The sequence below is a fragment of the Narcine bancroftii genome, chromosome 6 (genome assembly GCF_036971445.1).
Source record: "Narcine bancroftii isolate sNarBan1 chromosome 6, sNarBan1.hap1, whole genome shotgun sequence".
Lineage (NCBI taxonomy): Eukaryota > Metazoa > Chordata > Chondrichthyes > Torpediniformes > Narcinidae > Narcine > Narcine bancroftii.
In genome coordinates this window covers 180,116,234-180,143,381 of record NC_091474.1, presented here as the reverse complement: position 1 = coordinate 180,143,381, position 27,148 = coordinate 180,116,234, and the positions used below count along the sequence as shown (strand labels likewise).

General features: G+C 37.2%; 1 protein-coding gene across 6 annotated transcripts in view; it reads left to right on the top strand.

The window, feature by feature from the left end:
* The window catches only part of fam184ab (family with sequence similarity 184 member Ab), a 176,267-nt gene that overhangs the window by 137,126 nt on the left and 11,993 nt on the right, over positions 1 to 27,148 (top strand). For 4 of the 6 annotated variants that reach the window (XM_069886849.1, XM_069886852.1, XM_069886850.1 and 1 more), the window contains exons 11-15: positions 2,958 to 3,111; positions 5,055 to 5,182; positions 8,376 to 8,560; positions 11,899 to 12,045; positions 18,291 to 18,408. In XM_069886849.1, the coding sequence (XP_069742950.1) occupies positions 2,958 to 3,111; positions 5,055 to 5,182; positions 8,376 to 8,560; positions 11,899 to 12,045; positions 18,291 to 18,408 (732 nt within the window). Of the gene's footprint in view, positions 1 to 2,957; positions 3,112 to 5,054; positions 5,183 to 8,375; positions 8,561 to 11,898; positions 12,046 to 14,804; positions 14,900 to 18,290; positions 18,409 to 27,148 lie in introns of all 6 variants that reach the window. The other 2 variants (XR_011340594.1, XM_069886853.1) reach the window with 2 other exon arrangements.

Genomic DNA, 27,148 nt, shown 5'->3' with positions numbered 1-27,148 from the left:
ACCTCGTATATCCTTACCTGAAAACAACTTATCCCAATCCACACATTCTAGATCCTTTCTCATTTCCTCAAAATTAGCCTTTCTTCAATTTAGAATCTCAACCTATCCTTGTCCATAATTAACGAAACTAATGGCATTATTATCACTGAACCCAAAATGTTCCCCTACACATAATTCTGTCACTCGAACTGTCTTGTTCCCTAATAGGAGATTTGTTATTGCATTCTTTCTAGTTGTACCTCTATATATTGATTTAGAAAACTTTCCTGGACACATTTGAAGAACTTCAAGCCATCCAGCCCTTTTACAGTTTGGGAGTCCCAGTCAATAAGTGGAAAATTTAAATCCCCTACTATCACAGCCTTATGTTTTCTGCAGGTGTTTGCTTTCTCTCTACAGATTTGCTCCTCCAATTCTTGTTGGCTATTGGGCGATCTGTAATACAACCCATGAGTGTGGTCTTACCTTTCCCATTCCTCAGCTCCACCCATATAGCCTCCAGTAGTTATACAAATTCTCTGGTCTTATCTGCCTGAGCACAGATGTGATATTTGTACTGATGAGCAATGCCACTCCTCCCCCTTTCATCCCCCTCCCCCTTGCATGTTCCCTTTCTCTCTCCTAGCTGTCACCCAGCTACCCTCCGCCTGCCTTTTAGGTGTGATAGTTTCCGTGTAATTCCTGCCTATCATCGCTCTGCTTCCGAATGATCCAGAATTCATCCAACTCCAGCTCCAATTCTTTAACTTAGATTTTCAGAAGCTGCAGCTGGATGCACCTCGCAGATGAAGTCGTCAGGGATACTGTTGGTTTTCCTGATGACCTATATTCTGAAAGAGGAGCATACCCCTGCCTTGGCTGCCATTCCCACTGTTTATGACTAGAGGAAAAAAAATGATGTCTAAAACCTCCCCTTACTGTGCCTTTCTACTGAATCCTTTTTGTTTCTCAAATAGGGTGGCCCTTTCTTGTTTAACCTCCTGCACCACCACCTCAGCCCTATTTACTAAAGTCCCTTAAGCCAAATCCTTTCCACCCTAACTCAGCCCACTCCAATAATGACAGCTCCCTTGACCAGCTGATCAGAATCTAGAACCAGCATGTTCTAATAAGGAGGAAGCTCAGTTATTGGCAAAGAAAGAGAACCTTGCATGATGAAAAAAGTTGTGAAATCAGCAAAAACAAAAAAAAAGGAAGGTTTAAGAAGCTACCATTAGATCAGAACCCTGAGAAATATAAAGACCACAGGAAAGAGCACAAGCAGGACATTAAGTAGGCACAAAATAGGAATAAAAATTTCCTTGGAGAGTAGGATTAAAGAGAATCCCAAGACATTTTGTACTTGCATTAAAAACAAGATGATAGGACATCTCAGGGATAAAATAGGGAATTTGTGCATAGAGTCAGAGGTACTGAATGGGTACTGTAACAATATTAATATTTGGGGAGAATTTATAAGATTTAGAGTAGAGTAGGTCACATACAAACACACGTTTTAAAACAGATCTTATTTGTGAAAGGTTGAAGAATTCACATTGCAGGATCTCTGGAGAATGTAAGCACCTTTCACAAGTAGGTGTTAATTGAACTGCCTTGACCATTGTTTTGCTGGGAGACATGCTGTCTATCAGTATCCTTTCTGCAAAGTGCTCATAGAAAGGTCACTCCTGGATTGTTTACCTAAGATAACAACAGATGGAGCAGAAGAAAGAACTCCTGTTGTTTTGCTGGAGAAGGTGGGGGTTTTGCAAGACATGAGTCACATGCTTTTTTTGGAGAATTGAGTTAACAGCTGAGTCAGTCAGTCAGTGTGTGTGGACACTGACAAGTAACTGAAAAGTCCAATCCAGGGAAAACTTTGAAATTGATGAAAGCAAGTTCCAGAGCAGTCGATGGCTGGAAGTGCTATCTGTCTGATGTTTCTTGAAATAGAGGAAGGAATGGAACTCTGTGGTAGGTGAAGAAAGAGGTTACCATCTAGACCCTGATGGGGCAAGTTTCATCAGCGAGATCCTGAGGAGACTAGTGTTGGTACCTCAGTTGTGCAAATCCTGGAGCAACAAATATCTCTGCAAACTCTACAAGAACCTTCCTGAGCAGTAAACATTTACCTTTCAAGCACCAAGCCTGGTGAACTTTATACATGTTAAATTCTGTGCACAGTATGGTGATTGCCTGCAACCAGAGAACTTGGAAGAAGGTGAAGTGAGATTGAACTGTGAACCAAAGAACTTTTCTTGAATTTACACACACTATGTACATGTGTGCTTAGAATTAGAAGGGGGTTAATTTGGATTAGTTAAGTGTAGAGTTAAGTTAAAGTTTGATTCTATTTTCATGTTTGAAGTTGATTAAAAATAACTTGTTTTGAAAGCCATTCGTCTTGGTGAAAAATGTCTATTGCTGCTGGGTTTTGGGGTCCTTTGGGCTTGTAACAGTACATTGCCATAGAGGATAGTGAGGGCAGTGCAGATAGTTCTTAGATGTATCTTGATAGGGATATATTGCATCTTGAACAGTCCATGCTTGAATACATTTTGGTTTCCTTCATTAAAAACTAAAATTGTGATTTGTGAACAAATATTGTTCCTTGAAAAACATTGTAAAAGGGGATGTTAAATAAAGAAATAGGTATTTGTAATGGAAGAACTAAAGTAAAGGTTTACTAAATTTCTTCTCAAGCAGAGGTTCCAAAGGTGCTAGAATAAGTAGTGGCTGAGAAATCTGGGACCAGCCAGTTGGAGGGGCACAATCTCAAATTTAAAAGGTGCACACCATTCAATTCAGAAGGAATTTATTCATACAGAGGGTGGGTGAACTTCCAAATTCAGAAAAGGATTGAATGTGGGATATAGTGCAGGTTAAAACTTTTGATAAATGATGAATGCATGATTCTTATCCTGCTTCTATTTTTTATGTAAAGCTTTTAATGTAATTCTTTTCTGTATGTCTTGTAGCAATTGGAGGAATCTTTAATTAGACAGCATGTGGAAGAAATGCAGGCCCAGAAGGTTAGTCAGAAAATAAATTTGGAGGCTTTACAAAAGGAGGCCGAACAAAACCTACAGGATTTGAGGACAGAGCTGGAGGATGAAAAGAAAGCATTACTTGGTATATATTCTTGTACAATTCTACTGATTTGTCCTCTTTGTAGAGAATTAATTATCTCTGCTGCATTCTTCACTTTAAAAAAAAAGTAATCTTATTTCTCTGGTTTCAGATCATTTGATGATTTTATTCAGCCGTGTTCTGTCTCTCTTGTATTAATCTTTCATCCTGGCCCAAGTTTTGGATATATTTTTGTATGTATACATGTCCTTTGTTATGATCTAAAATTGTATTCATTTGGTCATCTACCCACCTACCATTTGGAATTTTTCTAAACTTGCTGAAGTCACTCAATATGAATTTTTTTTTCCACTTCTTACACAATAATTCTGACGTGATAAGAAAGTAGCTTGTTAACACTCAGTACATCTTTTAATGAAGGTTATCAGGCCAAATATCTTGTTGAAGGAAAAAGCTATAGGATTAAAACTTTCAATGCTCGTTTGTCCGGTGACAATCATTATGTTTCCTGTCAGAAAAAAATGGCAACACTGTTGCGCAACATCAGTAAAATTATGATAGTACAGGTTTGTTATTGGGAGATCCTGCCTAATATGATATTGTTATTTTTTTAAAGAACTAACTAAATATATTGATGAGGGTGGTGACATTGATGTGATTTACATGCACAACAGTAAAGCATTTTAAAAGTTCATACAAGGAAGACTGGTTCAACATTTTAGAGTTTCTGGGAACAAAAGCAAATTGGTGAGCTGGATCCAAAATTGGCTAGGTTGTCAGAGTCAGAGAATGGTTTTGGAGTTTTTGCTTGGAAGCAGCCTGACCAATGTTTTATCACCAGGATTAGGTCTGGGACTCTTGCTGTTGGTGATGTTCATCCATAACCAAAACATGAATGTAGAAGGGATAATTTGTAAGTGCAGCAGATGGAATGCAGAAGGGATTAACCTGGATGCTTCCTGCAATGAACAGTTTCAGTTATGAGGAGAGAATGAACATAATTGATTTGTTTCCTTGGATCAGAGGACATTGAGAGAGTCCCAACAGAGGCAAACAGAATGCTGAGAGGCAGTGATAAGGTAGATAGGAAGAAACTGTTCCTTCTGGTAAACTTGTCAAAAATCAAAGAGCATAAATTTAAATTGAGGAACAAGAGGTTCAGTGGGAATCTGAGGAAGATTTTTTTTTACCTGGAAGATGACTGAAGTCTGGAACATTTAAAAACATCTGGATGATCATTTGAATACAAGGCAATAGGCAAAAGAGCAAGTAAATGGGATTTGTATAGATAGATATCTATCTGATGTTCAGCATGGATAGGACCTGTTCCTGTGCTGTATGATATAAACAAGTAGACTTTAGATATCCAGTTTTATTTGATGTTCTGTTGTAAAATGATAAAAATATATTCGTTATTGTAGGCAAAATGGGCTTAAATGCTGGAACCACTTTCACCAAGAAGAGCCTGGTGCTCTACGTAGTAGGTTCCTGTTAGCAGTCTCAATAGTTACTTGGGTAATAACGCATTAAACATGGGAGTATGACCACAAGCGATCACTATCAGATTCCCTCAGAGAGAAAATCAGTGAGTAAATGTGACCATGATTTGGCCTGTAATTCTGATGGATCAAAAATAATTTCCTGTTTAAAAGACTATATGAAAATTCAACATCTGAATACATTTGACTGTTGAATTTTCTAAATTTCTCTCAATTTGTTGCAAATTTAGATTTTTTTTTAAAAGGAAGGCCAGGGACTTAACAATAAACAAAAATGTTATTCTTACCTTGTCATACTTTAAAAAAAATTGTAATTATTAAAATCAAAATCTATTTTACAGAAGGTATTTTTTTCATGCAAGATTCCAATGATGTAATCAATCTTGTTTCCTTTCTGACAGTTCTCTACAGCAAATACTTTTAATTAACAACCAAGTAATATGTTAAAGAGCAGTTTACTAAAGCAATGTTGTATGGTCTTGCTAGCTGCTGCTTGTTCAGATCTCAACTACAAACATTCTATAGCCATGGACCAGCTGAAACAAAATCACCAACAGGAAATGGCAACTGCAAGAATCGAATTAGATCAGGCTATTGAGCTGCACAGGCAAGAGGTTAGTTCATTTAATGTTTTAATGTTTTACAATTATAAAAAAAACAAAATACATACTGTAAGGAATGAGACCCCATTTTCTGATCAAAGTAGAAAATTGCTTCAATTTTTGGTCTTGCATAGCACCAATGCATTCAAATAATTAAGGCAGATGTATTTGTTAAACATCTTTTCCTCCCCTAACTTGAGGGATATGATCAGCCTTCATCTCGAGTCTTTTCTACTGATTGTGTTAAGCTTCACTATTCAGTACTGAGATTTGAAAATATTGCAGAATATTGTTCTTTTAATTATATTGTTTAGTATCTTCAAAATCCTCAAGAGCTTTCTCTCAATATAGTTTTATTTTCCCCAAATGTGTCTGGTGTTCATTTCCTGTATTCCTATTCTTGTATTCCTATATGATGAGATTAAAAGACTTGCACAACATTACTGATTTTCTTGTCAACAGTTGCATGTTAACTAGAAACTACTCAATTGTAATTTGTGACTTTCCCCTCTTGTTAAGTGACGCTGTCTTCTTAAACTTTTAATTCCTTCAGCATTGAAGATATTGAAAATTCATTGTCAACTGAATCTTTAATAAATATAATTACCCATTATCAAACAGGAACTTTTCCAATTTTATCATCAACCTATCTGTGTAATTTGAGTCCAGATTTTTGTAAAATTCTGAGTGGAATTTAATTTAAATTGAATATTTTAAACTCTAAAAATAAATTTACATTGTTTTGGGCAATTGTTAGGATCTTTAAACAATTAGTGGGTGAACAAGAAATACATTGTCATAAAATATTTAAGATCTTACAACTGAATCTCAAATTATTCTATTGGGAATGGAGCAGGCCCATGCCAACCCAGTTGATGTTCTGGCTAGGCTCATTTACCTGCATTTTGCCCATTCCTATCCATATATCTTCCAAATGTCTTTTGAATGTGTATTTGTACCAGCTCCTAATTGTGTCTGATAACTCCAGCCAGATACAGATTACCTTCTGAGTGGATAAAAAATGTCTCTCTGGTCTTAAATCTCTCCCTACCCCGCTTATACCCATAGGCTCTCATTCTAGAATCTTTTATCCTGGGGAAGTGGTAGTGGGGGGGACTGTGAATATTCATTTTATCTATGCCCCCTCATCATTTTATATACCTCCTGCACTCCAATCATATCCCTGATTCTCCAGTAATTCAAGCCCTGAAGTCCTGGTGTCATCCTGGTAAATATCTTCTGCACATGTTCCAACCTATTGATATCCTTATTCGTGCTGAGTAACTAGAACTTTACACAGTACTCCTAGTTGGTTTTACCAATGCCTTGTATCATGATGTCTAAAATGTTGTATTCCATGTCCTGCCCAATGAAGGCAGCCGTGCTAAACACCTTCCTGGCCTCTTTGTCTATCTGAGTCGCATGAAAATATTCACCTGTACTCTTTCTCTTCTACAACATTCTTTAAGGCACTACTATTTACCGAGGAAGTTGTTTCCAGCTATGACTTGCCAAAGTGCAAATCTTTGTTAAATTCCATTTGCCACTCGCTGGTCCATCTTCAAATCCTGTTATAAACTGAGATATTCTTCCTTGATATTGGTACTTATAGTGTTAACTACATTGTCATCCAAATCATTAATGCAGATAAATAGAAGTGAACCAAGCACCAGATCCTGCAGCACAATACTGGTCAAAGGCCTCCAATTAGAAATGCAACCCTCTACACTAAGCCAATTTTGAATCCAATTGGTTAGCTCACCTTGAATCCAATGTGATTTTGCCTTGCAGGAAACCTCCAGTGCGGGACCTTATGAAATTTGTGAGACACAATTTCCTACACACACAAACCCATACTGACCATCTCTAATCAGTCACTGTCTATCAAAATGCTGATAATTCCTCTCCCAGAGGATCTCCTCCAGCAATTATCCCACTACTGACAAGTTCCTTGGCTTGTCGTTGCTGCTCTTTTTAAGTAGCAGTTATAATATTAGTCATTTAAAGCATTTTGCTCCATGAGTTAAAATTCACAAGGTTGTGACTACTGTGTGCTTCAGAAACCAGTTCATTGTTGATTGTCATCTATATCAACAATCTGGATGACAATGTGGACAATGGTTCATTTGGCAGATAACACTAAGATTTGGGGAGTAGTGGACAGCGTGTAAGACACTCAAAATTTGCAGCAAGATCTGGACCAAAAAGAAAAATGGGCTGTAAAATGGCAGAAGGAACATAATACTGGCAAGAGTGATGTGTTGCACTTTGGGATGGCTATATCAAGATAGGACATGCACTGTAAACTATAGGGAACTACAGAGTAGAACAGAGGGAATACAGATACATGATTCTTTTAAAATGGGATCACAGGTTGAAAGGGTCATTAAGAAAGCTTTTAGCACTTTGGCCTTTATAAATCACAGTACTGAATACAGGAGTTGGGATGTTATGTTGAAGTTTTATAAAACATTGGTGAGGCTAAATTTGGGGAAACTTTTTCACACAGAGAGTAGTAGGAGTGTAAAATGAACTGCCAGCTGAATTTGTGAATGTGTGCTCAATTTTTACATTTAAGAAAAATTTGGACAGGTATATGGATGGGAGAGGCATGAAGAGCTATGGACTGGGTACAGATCAGTGGGACTGGGCAAAATAATACTTCTGCAAAGATTAGACATGCGTTTTCTGTGCTGTAATGTTCTATGGTTCTAATAAGGGGAGATTTGATAGAAGTATTCAAAATTATAAGGGGTGAATGCAAGCCGGCTTTTTTCACTGCGGTTGGCTGAGACAAGAATGAGAGGACATGGGTTAAAGTATTGAAGGTAAAATGTTTAAGGGGAATATTGGAGGGAACTTCATTACTGAGAAAGTGGCGAGACAGTGGAATGAGCTGCCAATTTCAACATGAATGAGAAGATGGGATAGTTACATGGATGGGAGGGATATGAAAGAGTGTGGTCCAGATGTAGATTGATGGGACAAGGTGGAATAAATAGTTCAACATTGTCAATGGGTCATAGGGTCTGCTACTGCGCTCTAATGTGTGTTCTATGGTTCTAAATGAATGTACATACTGAGATTATACAGGACAAGTTGTTTGGTTTCTCTGAGTGAGGCTCCAAGTTGGAACACATTTTATTATATTTCTCCTTTTACTGGTAATTGCTGCTCAACTTATGTGATTCTCTTAATCATCTAGAAAAAGGAACTATTAAGCAGAATATCTGATTTGCAAGAAGAAGTTCGACATCGAGCACACCATATAAAGGAAATGGATGAGGAGAATCAATCTATGCATGAAAACTTAAGCACCTTAACCAAAGAGCTTGAGTACAAAGGGAATGAGGTTCTAAAAATACGAAGTGAAGTCAACCAGAAAATTAGGTAAACAATAATTTTAGAAATTTAAGTTGCATATTTGAACCCTTTCTCGCACGCAAACATGTGTGCAAATCTTTTTTGCATCTCCTTCAGAACTTAACAATTGCACATGAGAATAATTTCAATCTGAAAAGATGAATGAAATGTGATTTATATTTGCTGAAGATGTGTATTAAAATAATTCTTTTTCCTCTCTCTTCAATTCATGGTTCCTTCCTATTCCGTGTAGCTAATAGAAGTGCTATATCACAGAGACCCATGTCTAAACTTGGATTCTGGTATGATCTGTGTGGATTTTGCATGTTCTCCTGTGACCATGTGCTGTTTCCCTTGAATGCTCTGAATTCCTCCCCCATCTCAATGATGCTGGAGTTGGTAGATGCCATTGTACATTGCATCTGATGTGTGGTCGTGGAGAAGAATCTTAAGGAAATTAATAGAAATGTGAATATAGGTTACAGGGAAAATTAGTGAGAGGATCATATTTCTCTTTGAGCTGACATTGAGACAATGGCTGAATTGGCCTCATTATATGTCACAATGAAATTAAGGATTAGAACCTCAGATCAGTGAAGTTTGTTCCTTTTTGTTTTTACTTGCAGTGTTATCCATTTATTGTGTCAATCAATTAAAAACATAATCTTGTGCATTTTTTAACAGTATATTTGCCTTGAAAAATCATTGCAAAGAAAATAGTTCAATAAATATACATGTCTTGAAGGTTTAAAAATGACTAGATGCATCTTCATGCTCAATCTTCAAAATATTCATGGGAGCCTTTTATTTGTGTGAGGTATGAGCCCTGATGATAAAATTTGACAAGCTTTTTGACTTCAAGAGGCATCACAATAAATACAATCATATTCCATGACATGATAGAAAGTGCTGTTTAAGGTGCAATTGATGCAAAAAGTGGTTGTTGAAGTGAAATGCAACTTTGAAATTATTCCTAAACACGACCTGCTGGAGAAACTCAGTGGGTCGAGCAGCATCAGAGGGAGAAAAAGAATGTACAACATTTTGGCTGAAATTTTATATCATGACACTATTCTTTTTTTTCATTCTTTTTCTCCCACTGATGCTGCTTGACCTGCTGAGTTCAACTAGCAGATTGTGTTTAGCTTCAGAATGCAGTGTCTGCAGTTTCCTGTGTGTGTCCAGTTATTATGCCAGAAGCTGCAAACCTCTGAAATGTTGCACAGAGTAACCATGATCAAAACAGCCATAAGGAGAATATACTGTAAGAAAATTGTTGAAATAAACAAATAGATGAAGATAAAAGGAAATAAATTTAGGAAGGAAATTCAAGAAAAACAACACCCACCAAATTTTATCTAAATTCTGCAGGAACAAATAAAAAATACAGAGTGTTTGTATCAAAATTTTCAAAGTTGGCAGGACATGTTCAGAAAAAAATGCCACTTACTCCCAAAGAAATTGGTTAAATGTGGAAATAAAAATTATCTAGCATATTGTTATAATCTGGAACATAAAGTCAAGGATTGTGCTGAAAGCAACTTCCTACAAAGTTTCAAGGGACAAATATTTTGAAAAGCCACAGAGAAAGGACATGCAGAGAAGAGACTATTGGGTAATAAATCTTTCAAAGAACTAATGAAGATAGTGATATCTGTTGTATTATTCTGCAACTCTATGCTCCCCAACTGCTCTTTTTTTCTTTGGCTTGGCTTCGCGGACGAAGATTTATGGAGGGGTATGTCCACGTCTGCTGCAGGCTCGTTGGTGACTGACAAGTCCGATGCGGGACAGGCAGGCACGGTTGCAGCGGTTGCAAGGGAAAATTGGTTGGTTGGGGTTGGGTGTTGGGTTTTTCCTCCTTTGTCTTTTGTCCAACTGCTCTAAATTGCAACCATCAAAGGTATCTTGCGGATAGACAAGAGCAGGTACTCCCATTGAACTAATTGTTCCCCTTCGTAACCTTATTCTTGAGGATATATGCAACATGCCATAATTCCTCCAGGTCATGTTAATAAAGTGAAGACAGACAAGGCATTAAACCAAGCAATACTTGCCTAATTATAATCCCTGGGAATTGATTGAGATTGCTAAAAAAAATACAGTTCAAAATTAAATAGATAAATGTAAAGAATTTAGACATGTAAGGCATTCAGTGAAGTAAGAGAGATTTCAAAATCATTGCTGAAGTAACAGGAGTTTAGGCAGCCTTATACCCTAGATAGGCACTGAAGATGCATGTTAAAGTTCCATTATTTCTTGCAATTGTTCCATGTTTCCAGGGATTGAGAGGGGATGAGGGGTGCAGTTGTATATAGGGGTTGATTAAGCAGACTGGACATGTATCCTGTTGAGTTTAAAAGGGGAAACGATCTCATTCAAAACTACAGAATTTGTTTGGGACATGATTGGTAAATTCCTCACCTGGTGTATCTAGAACCAACTGTCACTGTCTCAGAATAAAGAGCTAATGTATCAAGAGTGAGTTAATTTGTTTGAAGCTCCATTACTGAGTATATGCAAGACTGAGCTGGATACATTTTTGAATATTCAGGGATGAAGGATATGAGGTTAGTGTAGGAAAGTGGATGAGGTAAAAGATCATTGGGGGTGTTTCTAGTGAGCCGGGAAAAGCGCGGTGATGTGAGGTGAAGCGCAGTGATGCGCGGTGACACCTCGAATTTGGCCGCACTGGAAACACATCCGGTTGTGGCCGATGTGCGGCGATTCGAGGTGCTCCGGCGTCCTACTTTTGAGGTGGTCGATGCAGGGTGATGCGAGGGACAACCTCGCAGTGGAAACACCGTGGGTGACTCATCGGAAGTCGCGATTTTTCACCCGTGGTTTTCAATTGCTTATCAGACTTCCTGGTCACCTCGCATCGCCCTGCATCACCTCGCATTCCTCGCATCACCTCGCATTGCCCCGCATCACCGCGTATTCATTGCTCGGTAGAAACAGCTCAGGTAGTCCAAAAATGCGCGGTGATGCGAGCGACAAAAATTGCGGTGTTGCGAGGTGTCCTTAGTATAAACACAGCTATATATTGAATGCCAGAGCAGACCTCTGATGTTAGATTGGCAAACCCTGCTTCCTTTTCTTCTGTTCATATGGTACCTGCAGGACCACAAACCTGGTGGGATTAGGCTGGAAATTTCTTGTCTGACCAAATGAGCTGAATGGCCTCTTTCTGTGCCAGAGATTTTTTTTTCCAGCTTGAAATTGGTTAAGGTAAACAGTTTTAACATTTTATGATTTGGATACATCCATCTCGCCCATGTGACAATTGAAATGAAGGGATTGAGCTGTGTAAATTAGTGGCTGTTAAGATGGGAGTTAGCTTTCGTTTGTCTCTTTTTGAACAGGATTTATGAACAGGAGATGATAAAGAAAGAGGAGAAGACGATAAATGAAATGACTGCAGCCCATATCCGAGAAACACAGTGCATGCTAGCAGACTTCAACAAGGCTCAGGAATTCTTGAAAGATAAAATTTCTTCTCTGGAAATCTTGTATGTTTTGAGCATTTTAAAATAATGACTATGAGAACTGAAGCAAATAGCTGTAGTGTCAAACAAAGAAAGATACTGATTAGTTTATAATTTTCTTCTTGGCAATATACAGAAGTTTTATGAAGATTGGAACAGGAATAGACCTTTAAACCTCTCAAGGCCATTAGAGCATGACTGATATGCATTATATATAATTCAGCTACCTTACATTGATCAGTAACTTTCAACTTAACTCAAAACATTGAAATCTTCAATTGGCTGATCCTTGACTGTGTTTTGAGAAGAGACAGAGTGCCAGTCTAACACTACCTTCTTCGTAATAAACAGTTTTCTGACATAATTCCCAAACAAACTATCACCATGAAATAATTACTTTCTATCTACACTATAAGCATTTCTTAAATAATCTTAACCATCCAAATAGTATCACTCTTGCTAACCTTTATTTGAAGGAATTTGAGTTTAACCTAAGTTAGCTGTTGTTGTTAACTATAATATTGGTGAACCAGAGGTGCATCCCATCAAAAAAAAGTGCATCTTTACTGAAGTACACTACCAGAAATTAAGAGAAGTAGGATCTATTTGGAGCAAAATAAAAAAGAAATTGCTGGAGGAATCCAACAGATGGATCAATATCATGGGCTGAAAGGAATTGTTGGCATTTTAGGTTGAGTCCATGCATCAGGACATCCATCTCGCCCATGTATGCTGAAATCACTGATTTTTCCAGCAGTTTTTTTTTGTTTCAGATTCCAGGATCTGTCGTTTCTTGTCTCAAGGATCTATTCCATACTTCTGTAACTCCTATCCCTTTTTATTGCAGTTCGTTTCTTATTAGACCCAACATTCCATTCATGATTTCCTATTGTTATTTGCCTACTCTTGTTTGAGTGATTTCTGCATGTGGCTGCATTAAACCTCAAATCTCATCCACTGTTGCTCACTGCTTTCTTCAAGATGTTTTATCTCTTTCTTGGCCTAAAGGAATGATTTTGTGATCTTGCACTTTTAATCTCATTAAAATATATCAACATCTGCTTAATTTCCTATTTGCATTATTTACAAAGCTACCTAATTTTGTATTGTACATAAACCTCTACTTGTGATTCCTGTTTCTTTCTCCGGACATGAATCCCTGCTCTGTTGTCTTTTGCTGGGAACTTGTCATGATTATTTGCTGTCGATTGGTTTTAACCAGCAAAGAATCTCTCCATGGTTTGCTGTGGCAACATTGACTGTGGGCTGGGGTTAGGTAGGTTGGTCAAAATGTGAACCACTAAGAGTTGAGATGCAGAATTTGGGCAACACCCTTGCTCAAACAGATATATTCACTGGCCATTGTTAGGGTATAGCATTGGCTATTTAAGCTGTTCAGAGGCTGCCTTACCCCAGTCCAGAGATTTTTCTGTTGTAATAAGATCAAATCCCAAGTTTATTACCATAGAAGGCTGGTGTGAACTAATGGTGCAACGAGGAGGAGACAACCATTTCCATTACATCCATTGGATCCAGATAGTCTGTCAACATATGGAATAAATTCTGCCAGTCTCAGTAATAGTCTGCCTAGTTTCATGGGACATTATGGTAACTTAATTTACACTTTTGTTATTGATGTACTTGTGTGCCAAGCCTTATTGATCCCCATCCATGAAACTCCCCTGGAAACCTTTGACAGCAGAGAAATCCCTGCTCTAGCTTTGTCATCTGAAAATGCTGTCAAGATTTTTGTTGTTCCTAGCATTCAAAAACAATTAAACAATGAATAAAACCTCAGGTACTGAAGAAAAAAGTTAACATTATTACAAACTATAAATGCAAAAGAATTAGAAATATTTTACACTTCATTCAGATTCTATATTGACAGATTTGAGAGCGAGGTCTGATTCAGTTTAATATTTAACATCAGAATCCCCATTGCTGGTAAACCTCAGTAAGCTCCTGGTCCATTTCTGGTCTCTATCTGACCTAAATATTGTTGCCAAAACTTGGTCAGCAGGGTTGGGCTTCTGCATTTGCACAAGTCATGGATTTCCTGATACCATTCAGGGTAAAAGCTTATATAGTGTTCATTCTAATGCCTTATCTACCCCATTAGATATGACTTATTATTCACTGATCCTACTGGCTCCTTCTTTGACTTGTTTATATTTTCCTTCTCAGTCATTCTTTCCTAGTTAGCAGATTTCAGTAATTTTCTCACAAATGGCATCATTTAATTCTGCCTCTAATTTCCTAGGTAAGCTTGTACGATCCTGACTCATTATGACTGGAATCATCTCATATGTAGTCATTGCACAAGCTGCCTTTATCAGATAATAGACAGAAATCAGTCTGACATCAACTGTTTACTTGAAAGTGAAATTTGCTGTTAGATGAGTATCTGGTTTGACACTGAGGTTTGTCCCTTTTTTAAAATATTTTTCTCACTCCCACCTGTCCTTACTTATAGTTAAAAAGGCTCATTTTTGAGATAGAGTGACAAGGGATGGCTTTGAGACTTTCTGGCCCCTCTGAAATCATGCTTGAGGATATTTCTTGGGAAAAAGGCTGAATTTGCAGATACTAATTATAATTCAGTTTCACTCAGCACCAGAACAAGCTGCTTTATTAAAATATGAACAAGGGAAAATCCTTATCTTACTGGTTATGGATGAATTTATTTGAAAACAGAAGCTGTATTAGAAGATTAATGCAACATGTTTCAATTGGATCCTGTTTGTATTATTGTGCTTTAGTCTTGTTTGCCTGATTTTCAACAGATGGAAAAGTGGTTTAAACAAAAACATGCCTGGTGATCTGTCTACAAACAACATGTTCTCATTCTGCAGCATTCTTTTTCAATCTACTCTTCCAGGTAGACAGAAAGATTCCTCCCGCAATCCACTTTAAGAGTGAAATGTGATGACATCCTTGGGATTGAGTTGTTATTTTGACTGGTAAACCAACAAGGGAAATTTCTACAGGTTTCTGTGGCCGAGTGGAAAAGGAGTGCTCACAAAAAATAAAAGAAAGTTAGGCTTTCCAAACCTCCCCTTCAGCTTGTGAATCCACTTGAGACTGTAATGCTATCCTGAAATTTTTCACTCTTCCTCCTGTCATGCAATGAACTTCCTTGTTGGTACTGTTGCTGTACCTTATTCTTTTCCACCTTCAAGTTCCTTTGCATTTTCAGCAACTTTCAGTCTGCCAACTGATCAGGGGAATGGCAGTAAGGCAAAGAACTCCATCAATCTGTGTTGACAAACGGCGCAATGCAAATGAGTTATTTTGACATAAAAGTAGTCACATTTGTTTTAATTGTATAAGAATTCCCAAGCCATTATGGGAAAATCAGATAAACAGTCAAAGATGGAACGACTAACAGTATACCCAAATAGGATAGAGTAAAGAGGACTATATGAAACTTGTATGGAGTTTAACTTGTTAGGTTAAATTGTTTTGACGCAGCGTTTTTCAATCCTTTGCTTAAATTATTTGTGATTTGTCACAAAATATCTTACTAGATTTGGAAACTTACATTAGATGAGACAAATATCTTCAACCTTTATAGAGAATACTTGCAACATAACTGTAGGAAAAGCTTGTGCATAAAAATGATCTTAACATGATTAAAACTGAATTCAGTTAAAAAAATAAACATCGGCATATTTGAAATATTATTTTTCCTCATAACTTAGGAGATTAGTTAATGCATTGAGTCCATGCCAGCTCCTAGAGAGATCCAATTAATCCTATACCCCCACTTATTTATTCTCAGCTCTTTTTCACATGCCTAACAATATTTTACTATTCATTGTCACTAAATTGTTTTTGTTTCTCTCAGTTTTATAACTGACACTTAACAATGCTTACATTGATTTAGTATAATTACAAATACATTACAATTAGATTTAATAATTTTGTATAGGAAACCCATGTAAACAAAATAATCAGTACAGTGAAGCAGCATCCACTGCATCTAGTGCTCTCATTGTGGCCTCCTCCACATTGGAGTGGCTGGACGTAAACTGGCAAATTGTTTCATTGAGCACCTTTGCTCTATCCACTGCAATTGCGGAGACATCCCAGTAGCAACCCATTATAATTCAACACTCCATTCCTAGGCCAACATGTCTGTCCATGGTCTCATGGAGGGTGCCAGACTAAGAACAGCACATCATATTCCATCTGGGCACCCTCCAACCAGATGGTATGAACATCGACTTCTCCAGTTTCCGTTAGCCATTTCTCCCCTTCCCCTAACCCTATGTCTCCTAGTTCTCGTTCTCTCTTTCTTTCTCTTTCCCTTTCCTCCACCTCCCCACCCCCTTCCACCTCCATTCAAGTTCAAATTTATTTGTCATCTGAATTCACCAGTGCAACCCAACCAAACAGCATTCTCTGGTAGAGAGCTATCTCCTCCTCCTATTACTTCCTAGCTTTTTCCTCTTCTGTCCTCCCAAGCATATCCACCTATTACCTCTTTTCTGTGAGCCTGTGCTCTTGCTCCTCCCCCTATCATTTTATCCAGGCGCCTGCCTGCTTTTTGCTCATACCTTTTCGAAGGGCTCAGACCAAAAACATTGGTTATGATTCTTTGTCATTAAAAAAAAACCTGTGTGACCTGCTGAGTTTCTCCAACAATTAGAATCTAGAACATAGAACATTCTAACACAATACAGGCCCTTCAGCCCACCATGTTGTACTGACTGATAGAAACCTATTCGACAAACTAAACCTTCCGTTCCTTACTCCCATAGCCCTCTATTTTTCTTGTATCTATGTGCTTGCTTAAGTCTTTTAAATGTCCCTATTGTACCAACCTCCACCACCAGCCCTGGCAATGCATTCCAACCACTACGCTCTGTATTTTTTAAAAAAAACTCACCCCTGACATCTCCCCTAAACTTTGTTCCCTTCACTTTGTACAGCCCTCCTCTAGTCTTTACTACTCTCACCCTGGGGGGGAAAAGTGCTGTATGTCTGCCTAACTATGCCTCTCATAAACTTGAAGATCTCTATTAAGTCACCTCTCATTATTTTTCACTCCAAAGAGAAAAGCCCTAGATCTGTTAACCTTGTTTCATAAGACATATTCTCCAATGTAGGCAACATCTTTGTAAATCTCATCAGCACCCTCTTCATAGCTTCCACATCCTTCCTGTAATGAGGTGACCAGAACTAAACACAATATTCCAAGTGTGATCTAACCAGAATTTACTTCATGACTCTTGAACTCAATCCCTTGACTAATACCATAAGTCTTCTTAACTATCCTATCAGCCTATGTGGCAACCTTGAGAGATCTATGGATTTAGATCCTAAGGTCCCTCTGTTCTTCCACACTGTTAAGAATCCTGCCATTAACTATGTTTGACCTTCCAAAATGCATAATTTCACACTTACCTGGATTGAATTACATCTGTCACTTCTGTGTATTAAACTATAATCACAGTATCTGTTTATAGAGGATAGAAATGATGCTGCTCCAGAAAACAAACAATTGCCACAAACACTTTGACACTTAATCACATTTTTTTTAAAAACCCTCCGAAAACAATCAGCCCCTCAATTTCAACTCCTTTTCACGAAATGCCATGTTGGTATTGTACCCTTTGACTTTAGATGAAGATTTCATTTGTGTGCTATTTATATGAAGGCATGATTAGCTTATGCTTGCACTTTTTGAGATACTCCCTTTTTGCAATTCAGAATGACACAATCAACATGAATATGGAAGCATTAGCAGTTATGTAAACAGAATTTCAGTAAAGTCATCAATCCTATTTAGTTGTCATGAATTATCATTCATAATGCCTTAGAATGATGTAATTTTGGATTTCTTTACTTTAAAGCAGTGACATGTCTATAACCTAAAAATTTAGAAACATTTGCTGTGGTACATTTGCACTTTAGTGTTCTTCTCAGTGGTCCTGAGAATTTAATATTAATTTCTCCAAACAAAGGAAATTGTAAGGATTAAAATATAAAGGCAAAATACAAGCATGGGTTCAAAATGAGATGAGATGAAAAAACAGAAATATTTCTTTAAAAAGAAATCTAAAATACAACTTGTTGTTTTCCTTAACTTGTAACGCAGCTTATGAGAATTGACAATTTTTGGTTTCACTCCGTGCATAAAGACAATTTTGTTTGATCTGTAACCCACTATTTTAAAAAAAGGTTTAGGTTTAAAAGTGGAGTTTAGCAAATTCCAGACTATATGAATGCTTATTCTTAGTTCAAAATATGTTCTGCTATTCCAGATTGGAAGAGGCTGAAGAACAATACAATAGCAGGGAATCAAGAGCAGAAGATCTGCAGCTGATCAGTGAATTAAAGGAAATGATTACAGAACGGGATGAGCTCATGAAAAAACTAGTGGTGTGTATTCATTATCTTTAAGTAGAAGACATCTCTTCCACCCAGTGATGACAAATGACAATTGGAGTATTAATCAGCTCAATACTCTTTATGGGTTGTCGACAGGATCTTTTCGGAACAAAATTGTGATTTTAATTACTGCTTGAGCTAAAAGAACTGTGTCAAATTCTTTACATCTATTTTTGCTTTGGCAGCAGAAATTGAATGCTCAGAGTTTAAACTATTGTTAGCCAATTGGTGCCTTTAAAATTGAATACATTTCCAACTAAATATGAGGAAGACCAAAATGATTTTTATTAACCCTTGCTAAAAAATGTGCTCCTTGTCTACTAATAGAGCATGTAGGGTAATGAGAGCAGTGTGGAGAATGCCGAAATGTTTAGGTCGACGTCCTCAGGGCCTGATAGGATCTACCTCAAGCTGCTGAAAGAAAGGAGGATCCCTACTTGCAACACCTAAGTTAAGGTATTGGAGGGCTGGAGAGCAGAAAGGATATTGGGATTATTCAGGAAATTATAGATAGTGAGAGTCACATCAGTGGTAAGGAGGCTATTTGAGAAGTTTGCATACATATTAGAATGTCATGATTAGATCAGGAACAATCAGCATGGCTTGGAGGGGTGGGGAGGGGGAGGTGCTTAGAAATGTGATTTTTTTTCCTCCAGGAACTGATGAATGTGGTTTTTTTTTGGTTTTTTTTGTCAGTTGACGTCTAACTTTTATTTTCTCTTTGTTTCTAATTTAGGAACAAGATTCATTGTTGACCAGTCTTTTTGAAAAGAATACAATTTTTTCAGGTTTATTGACATCAAGTCAAGTCACCTTTATTTGCCCTGAGATTCTTTTCCTGGGGCGAGGCAGAATTATTGGTAAAAATTGTACTCAAAGTAGACATGTCATCAAATAAAGAATGCGACTGACACATAATTTCAAGTACATTCTAGAAAACTTTTTTTTAAATTTATTTAGCTGATGAATGTGGTTGATGAGGATTGGGCAGTGGATGTTGTCTACATGGATTGTTGTAAGGCATTTGACAAGGCCCTTCATGGTTAGCTGATCCTGAAGACACAGATGCAGATGCAATGGATCCACATTGGATTTTGAATTGGCTTGCCTCTCAGTGGAGGTTTTTCTCCAGTGGTGTTTCATGGGGATTGGTGTTAGGACTGCTGCTGCTTCTAATCAATCAAATTAATGTGATGAAAAAAATATGTGCATGGGTTAGTAAGTTTGCAGATGACATGAAGATTGGTTGAATTGTCAAAGTATATGCAAGGTACAGATTGATTACAGATACAGGCAGTGAAAATACAGATGGAGTTTAATCTGAATAAATGTGAGATGTTAGGTTTTAGGGTAAAATGTAAGGGGAAAGTATATAGTTAATAGCAGGATTCTTTTTAAAAATATTCAGTGTACAGAGGGTTAGAGTTCCAGATCCATAGCTCATTGAAAGTGGCCACACAAGAAGATTGGGTGGTAAGGAAGCTATCTGACATGCTATTTAGACTTTAAAAAAAACTTTAGTCATACAGCACCATAACAGGCTCTTTCAGCCTACGAGCCCATGCTGCCCAATTGCACCCAAGTCTGTTTTGAATGGTGGGAGGAAACCAGAGCACCCAGATGAAACTCACACAGACATGGGGAGATTGTACAAACTCCTTACAGATAGCATCAGATTTGAGCCCAGTCCCTGGTGTAGTAAGAGGGTTGTGCAAATTGCTTGCCTTCATTGATCAGGGCATTGAGTATAAAAGTTTAGATCAGGGCATGGAGTATAAAAGTTTAGATCAGGGCATGGAGTATAAAAGTTTAGATCAGGGCATGGAGTATAAAAGTTTAGATCAGGGCATGGAGTATAAAAGTTTAGATCAGGGCATGGAGTATAAAAGTTTAGATCAGGGCATGGAGTATAAAAGTTTAGATCAGGGCATGGAGTATAAAAGTTTAGATCAGGGCATGGAGTATAAAAGTTTAGATCAGGGCATGGAGTATAAAAGTTTAGATCAGGGCATGGAGTATAAAAGTTTAGATCAGGGCATGGAGTATAAAAGTTTAGATCAGGGCATGGAGTATAAAAGTTTAGATCAGGGCATGGAGTATAAAAGTTTAGATCAGGGCATGGAGTATAAAAGTTTAGATCAGGGCATGGAGTATAAAAGTTTAGATCAGGGCATGGAGTATAAAAGTTTAGATCAGGGCATGGAGTATAAAAGTTTAGATCAGGGCATGGAGTATAAAAGTTTAGATCAGGGCATGGAGTATAAAAGTTTAGATCAGGGCATGGAGTATAAAAGTTTAGATCAGGGCATGGAGTATAAAAGTTTAGATCAGGGCATTGAGTATAAAAGTTTAGAACAGGGCATTGAGTATAAAAGTTTAGAACAGGGGTGGGCATCATTTTTTTAATAAAAACACACATTCCACCTTAAGTATTTCCCATGCCATAAGTGCACTGTGATTGGTAAGGGACTGCTTAAGGTGTTATGTGAGTGAAAAGAAAAAGGTTTGAAACCTGACCTGGTGAGCCTGAGGAGGGGATTCCTGTCTCTCAGTCGCTAATGTGGAGAGATGGCATTGGTGAGGAATCTAAGCGAACTGTGCATATGTGAGAAATCACGCATGCGTGGCACAACGAAGCCCAAGGCACGACTGGGAGTGCAGCAACGCTTTACAGAAAAGTTGAGGACCTTGACTTTGGCGCCGGAGGAGGAGTAATTAGGTTCGAGAGGAGATTCATCAGCTGAAGAAGAGGTACAGAAAGAAGAGGTGATGGAAGAAATTAAATTTAATCTTCCGAACAAGACAGAGGAGTTATCTATAATAATGCAATAGATTAACTTAATGAAAGAGGAAATGAGAGAAGGACTAAAGAAGGTTAAGGCTGAAATTAAAGAGATGAAAGAAGAAACTGATAAGGTATTGGATATTGTAAATAAAATGAAGAAGAAATTAGAGAAAATGGAAGAAACATGACTGCAGTACAGGATGATGTACCGCATATTTAAGATCGGGTGTCTAATGTGGAGAATACAACTACTTGTTTGTTTGATTACAGTAAACAAAAAGGTTTCTGATAAAGTGGATATTTTGGAGAATTTCAGTAGAAGAAATAATATTAAAATAGTAGGTCTGCCAGAAAGTAAAGAAGGTCCAGATGTGATTTGCTTCTTTCAAGATTGCATTCCTAAAGCATTGGGAGAAGATAACTTTGAGAATTGAGGGCTAATAAAAGGCCACATTCTATATTAATAAAGTTTCTGTGTTATCAAGACAGAGAGAAAGTTCTAAGTCTTGCTGTGAAAGGAGTGAAGGAATGAAAGGGCCTTTGTTATGGGAAGGGAATAGGATCTTATTCTTCCCTGACTTGAGTGAAAATTTGTTGAGAAGAAGGAAGAATTCAGCTTAGAAAATTCTATCTGATAAAGGTTACAAGTTTGTCCTTCAATATCCTGCGACTTTGAAGATTTTTGTTCCGTGACAACAGAACAGGTTTTTTACAAATTTTGCTCAAGCAGAAGAATATGCTCAGAGTCTTCCTGAAGCTCAGCCTTCAGTGATTACTACGGACTTGATGCCATGAACTATCTTTTTTCTCTCTTTTTAATTTTAATTTCATAATTAAGATGGAAGAATTTGGTGATGTACTTTTTTCCTTTATGCTCTTTTCTTTTGATTTTTGAACTGTTATCTTAATTATGATAAATTAATCAAATGATTAATCTTTATTAGCTAAGTGATAAAAGTTTATACATTGGATATACCATGAGAGTTGATTTCTGCAGGATTATGTGTGTTTGTGACTTTGGTCACAACTCGTAAAATGGAGGGAGTTAATGTTATATTAGACAACACTTATGGGGAGGGTTTTTTTTCTCTGTATTATAGGTATGAATTTTTTCAGTTTTTAAATTTTTTTTCCTTTTTCTTCTTTTGGATTGCTAGAGAAGGTATAGATACACAGATTTTGTTGGATTCGGAGGAGGCCTGCAGGATGGGGTGAGGGAGAGAGATTAATAAATGTTTGATCTTGATGAGTAAGGTAATTAAGTTTGTAAATGTTGATGTTAATGGGCTAAACAGTAAAGTAGAAAGAATGTTAACATATATTAAGAAATTGGGAATTGATATAGCTTTTCTTCAAGAAATACATTTAACTGAAAAAGAACATTTGAAATTAAAAAGGGATCGGGTAGGACATTTAATGTCATCTTCATTTAATTCTAAAACAGGAGGAGTGGCAATTTTGATTAAAAGGAATCTTTCAATTAAGGTCTAGAATATAGTTACAGACCCTGTAGATAGAATGTAATGATCAAATACTATCCAATATTTTCAGAAATGTGGACATTTTTGAATTTGTATGCTCCAAATATTGATGATGACAAGTTTATTCAAGATACTTTTTTAAAAATCTAGCAGAGGCACTTGAAAATATTTTAATAGGAGGAGACTTCATTTTTTGCTTAGATTCATTGTCGGATAAGTCCACTTGAGTGATGGCGAAATTGAAAGCTGCTAAAGCTACATTGGGTTTGATGAGCGATTTGAATTTAATTGATGTATGGAAGCGATTTCACCTTCGGGAGAAAGATTATTCATTTAATTCTAGTATGTTTGATTCTTATTCCAGAATTCATCTATTTTTGGTTTCAGCTCAAATACAAACTAGGACGTTTGAAGCGGATTATAAGATGAGGATTTTATCTGACCATTCACCTTTATTAAGCAGCACGGCTGAGATTTTTTTGCTTCATTTGTAAATAAAAAAAAACCAGCATGGGTTAATGTAGAATTGAATAAAATAGGAGAGAAAAAAGCAGAAGAATTTATATATGTGGGAATTAAAACTCTTGGTTGCTGATAAAGGGACACTATTATTGAAACATTTGCTTAATGTGTGGAATGAAATAAATCAGGATGTTGATGGAGGGTTTATATCACCTAAAGTTGCCATTGATTAATCCTCTTTTTTTTCAAAAGATAGTAAGTTGTGAAATATATGGCACCATAAAGAGATTGTTAATGTTGAAGATTGTTATGAAATGATCAATTAATGTCATTTGAGCAATTGAGAAACAAATATGATATACCACATAATACCCTTTTTTTATTTTCAGTTAGGAGTATATTAGAGAGATAAGTTAAGACCAACAATTTTTCTATCTAGCTGTACTGAGGTAGATTTCTTATTAGGAGTGGGATTGTTAAAAAAAACTATTTCTTTGATATATTCATTATTACAAGCAGGAACTCCTAAATTAGGATTATAGAGATCAAGGCAGAAATGGAAATAGATTTGAATATTACAATAGATCAACAGAAGTTGAATAGATTGAAATCAGATTTATCAGGTCAATGTTTTAGGTGTGGTGAAAATGTAGGATCTTTTACACATTCAATGTGGTCTTGTCCCAAAGTGAGACCTTTTTGGGTGACTATACGTAACTTTTTGAGACAGGTTACAGGAGTTGCTTTACCGCTAAGTCCAGATTTATTTTTATTAGTGAATATTGAAGGTATGACTCTTCAATTGAAATGATCAATTTATCAATTGAAATTTGTTAAATTAGCATCAGTAGCAGCAATAAAATGGATTGCAATTACTTCGATATTGAATGTATCTTTAACTGTGCCAAGGTGGAATTCAAAGCTGGATTCCTTTGGAAAAAAAATACCTATAAGTTAGGAAATAAATACTCTGTTTTTACAAATTTGATGCCCATACACTCATATAATGGCATTAAATTTGTAGTGATATCCTTATTCCTCTAGTCCTGCAGAATTCTCCTCTGTATGTTTATGTTAGAACTGATGATTTGTACTGCACAACATCTCTCTCTGCAATCCAAATACCTTTTTTCTTTTTATAGCAATTTTTAAAAACTTTTTTTTAGTTTGTATATTTTCCTTTTTTTGGGTGGGAGGAACGGGTTTTTGGGGTGGAGTGAAAACCATTATGTATTGAATCAATTTGTTCTTTTTTGATATCTCTAGTATTATAATAAGCCTGAATGGAATATAAAATAGATTTTTTTCATGCTTCTATGTTGGCAGACACAAAATATTTGTCCAGTTTCTCTGCGTTTCCTAACTTCCCAAAATAATTTCCTATCTCAGTCAATAAGGCACTACTTCATCTTTAGATGATCTTTTCTTATTTATACATTTATTTGAGAAGTTTTTTTTTACTCTTCTAGTTTCTCTTTCATCATTGATGCCTTGATTCTCCTAGGCTGAATTCTGAAATTTTCTGAACCCTCTGGTTTATTGTTCTTATTGGCAGCATTATGTGCCATTCCTTTTGATACAGTACTATCTTTGAAATCAGAATCAGAATTTATTGCCATGATCAAGTCATGAAATTTGTTGTTTTGTTTTCCAGCAGCAATCATAATCAAAATATTCATATTATAACTATCTTACAACAATAACAAATTTAAAAAAATGTAAAAATAATAGTGCATGTAAAGTAAGGCAGTGTCTATGGTTCATTGATTATTCAGGAATCTGATGGCAATAGGGAAGAAGCTGTTTTTGTTCCATTGAGTGCTTGTCTTTAGGCTCCTGTACCTTTCTCCTGATTGTAGTAGAGTGAAAAGGGAATGGCCTGGGTGGTGGAGGTCTTTGAGGATAAAGGCAGCTTTTTTTAGACTCCACCTCATGTAGATGTCCTCGATGGAGTGAAGTCTGGTGCCTGTGATATCGCAGGTCGAGTTACCAACCCTCTGGAATTTATTCTTGCAGTGAGAGTTGGCACCTCCATACCAGGCAGTGATGCTGCCAGCTAGAATGCTTTCCACAGTACACCTGTAGAAGTTTACGAGAGTCTTCGATGACATACTGAATCTCCTCCCATACCTCACAAAGTTTTGTCGCTGGCAAGCCACCTTTGTGATTGCATCAACGTGGAGGCTCAAGACAGATCCTCAGAGATGTTCACTCCCAGAAATTTGAAGTTCTTTACCCTCTCCACTATTGAGCCCTCGATGAGGACTGGGTCATGTTCCCCTAACTTCCTCCTGACGTCCACAATAATCTCCTTGATTTTGCTACATTGAGTGCAAGGTTGTTGTTGTTATGCTCTTCAGCAAGTAGATCTATTTCCCTCCTGTTCGCTTCCTCATTGGCGTTTGTCATTCTGCCGATAACTGTGGTGTCATCGGCAAACTTGTAGATGGCATTGGTATTGTGTCATGGGTGTATAGTGAGTAGATCAACGGGTTTAGCATCCATCCTTTGGGAGCGCCTGTGTTGATAATCCGTGAGGAGAAGATGTTGTTTCCAATTCATACTGACTGGTCTTCAGATGAGAAAGTCAAGGATCCTGTTGCAGAGAGGGGTACAGAGGCCTGGAGTTTGTCTCTTCTTGACCAGCTCTGAAGGAAAATGATTGAAGCCCCAGCTGTAGTCGATGAAGAGCAGCCATATGTATGAACTGCTGTTTTTGAGATGATTCATGGGTGAGTGGAGAGCCAGCAATATTGCATCTACTGTGGAGCAATTGTGACAATAGACAAATTACAGTGGGTCCATGTTTATTCAGGCCATGACCAGCCTCTCAAAGTATTTCATCACAGTAGAAGTTAGTGCTACTGGGCAGTAATCATTGAGGCATCTTATACAGCTCTTGGGTACCGGGATGATTGATGCCCTTTTGAAGCAGGTGGGAACCTCTGACTGCCACAATGAGGGGTTGAAAATGTTCATGAACACTCCGGCTAGTTGGTTGGCACAGAAATTCAGAACCCTGCCAGGTACACTGTCAGGGCCTGATGCCTTGGGAGGGTTCTTGAATGATGTTCTGACATTGGCATCACAGACAGATATCACAGGGTCCTCAGTCTTTTCAGGGATTCTAGTCGGTACTGTTTGGTGGTTCTTCTCAAAATGGGTATAGAAAGTGTTCAGCTCATCGGGTAGTGAAGCATTATAGCCATCTATAGAGTTTGCCTTCGCTTTATAGGCTATAATTGCCTGCACTCCCTGCCATAGCTGGTGTGTATCTGTCTCTATCTTTAGCTTCCTACGGAATTGCCACTTTGCTTCAGAGATGGCCTTCTGCAGGTCATGACTCAGCTTCTTGTAAAGAACCTGATCCTCGGCCTTAAATGTCTTTGTTCTCACCCTCAGCAGGTTGCGGAGTCTCTGATTCATGCAGAGCTTCTGGTTGGGGAACCCCTGGTTTTTCCGCGTGATAATTTGTGATAATGACTTTTTCTGTTTATTACTTCAAAGTTTATTTGTAAACATGAATTAAATCTTTAAATTTTAAATTGCTTGTTTAGAGTTGTACTTTTAGCTTAGTTTGCCTATGTGCCTCCTGTCTTGTAGTTTGCGTTATTCAAATTCAATGCTCTTCTGCTCATTAAATTAAAAACTTTCACTCTTTGTATACCCTGTTGTGATTACTTTTTCCTTAAGGCTCTTAAATTAGCCTGTTCTGTCTTTCTGATCCAGAAAAACCTCTCTTATACATTCTTGAATAAATTCTGAAACTATTACTATTCATTTCATTTGGCCTGTCCATGTGCAGCTTCAATTTCCCTAAAAGTTAGAATAGTATCCTTGTCAGGATTAGATCATGACAGTAGAATTTTCTGACTCCTTGAAGTCCCTCTAGCGCCTAGAAAACATAAATAAGTTGTAGAATGGGATATTCTTCCTTGGTTGAATGCAGTGATAACAATCTTGTTCAAAGTTACAATCAGGGCAAGTAAGATTGCTTGATTTG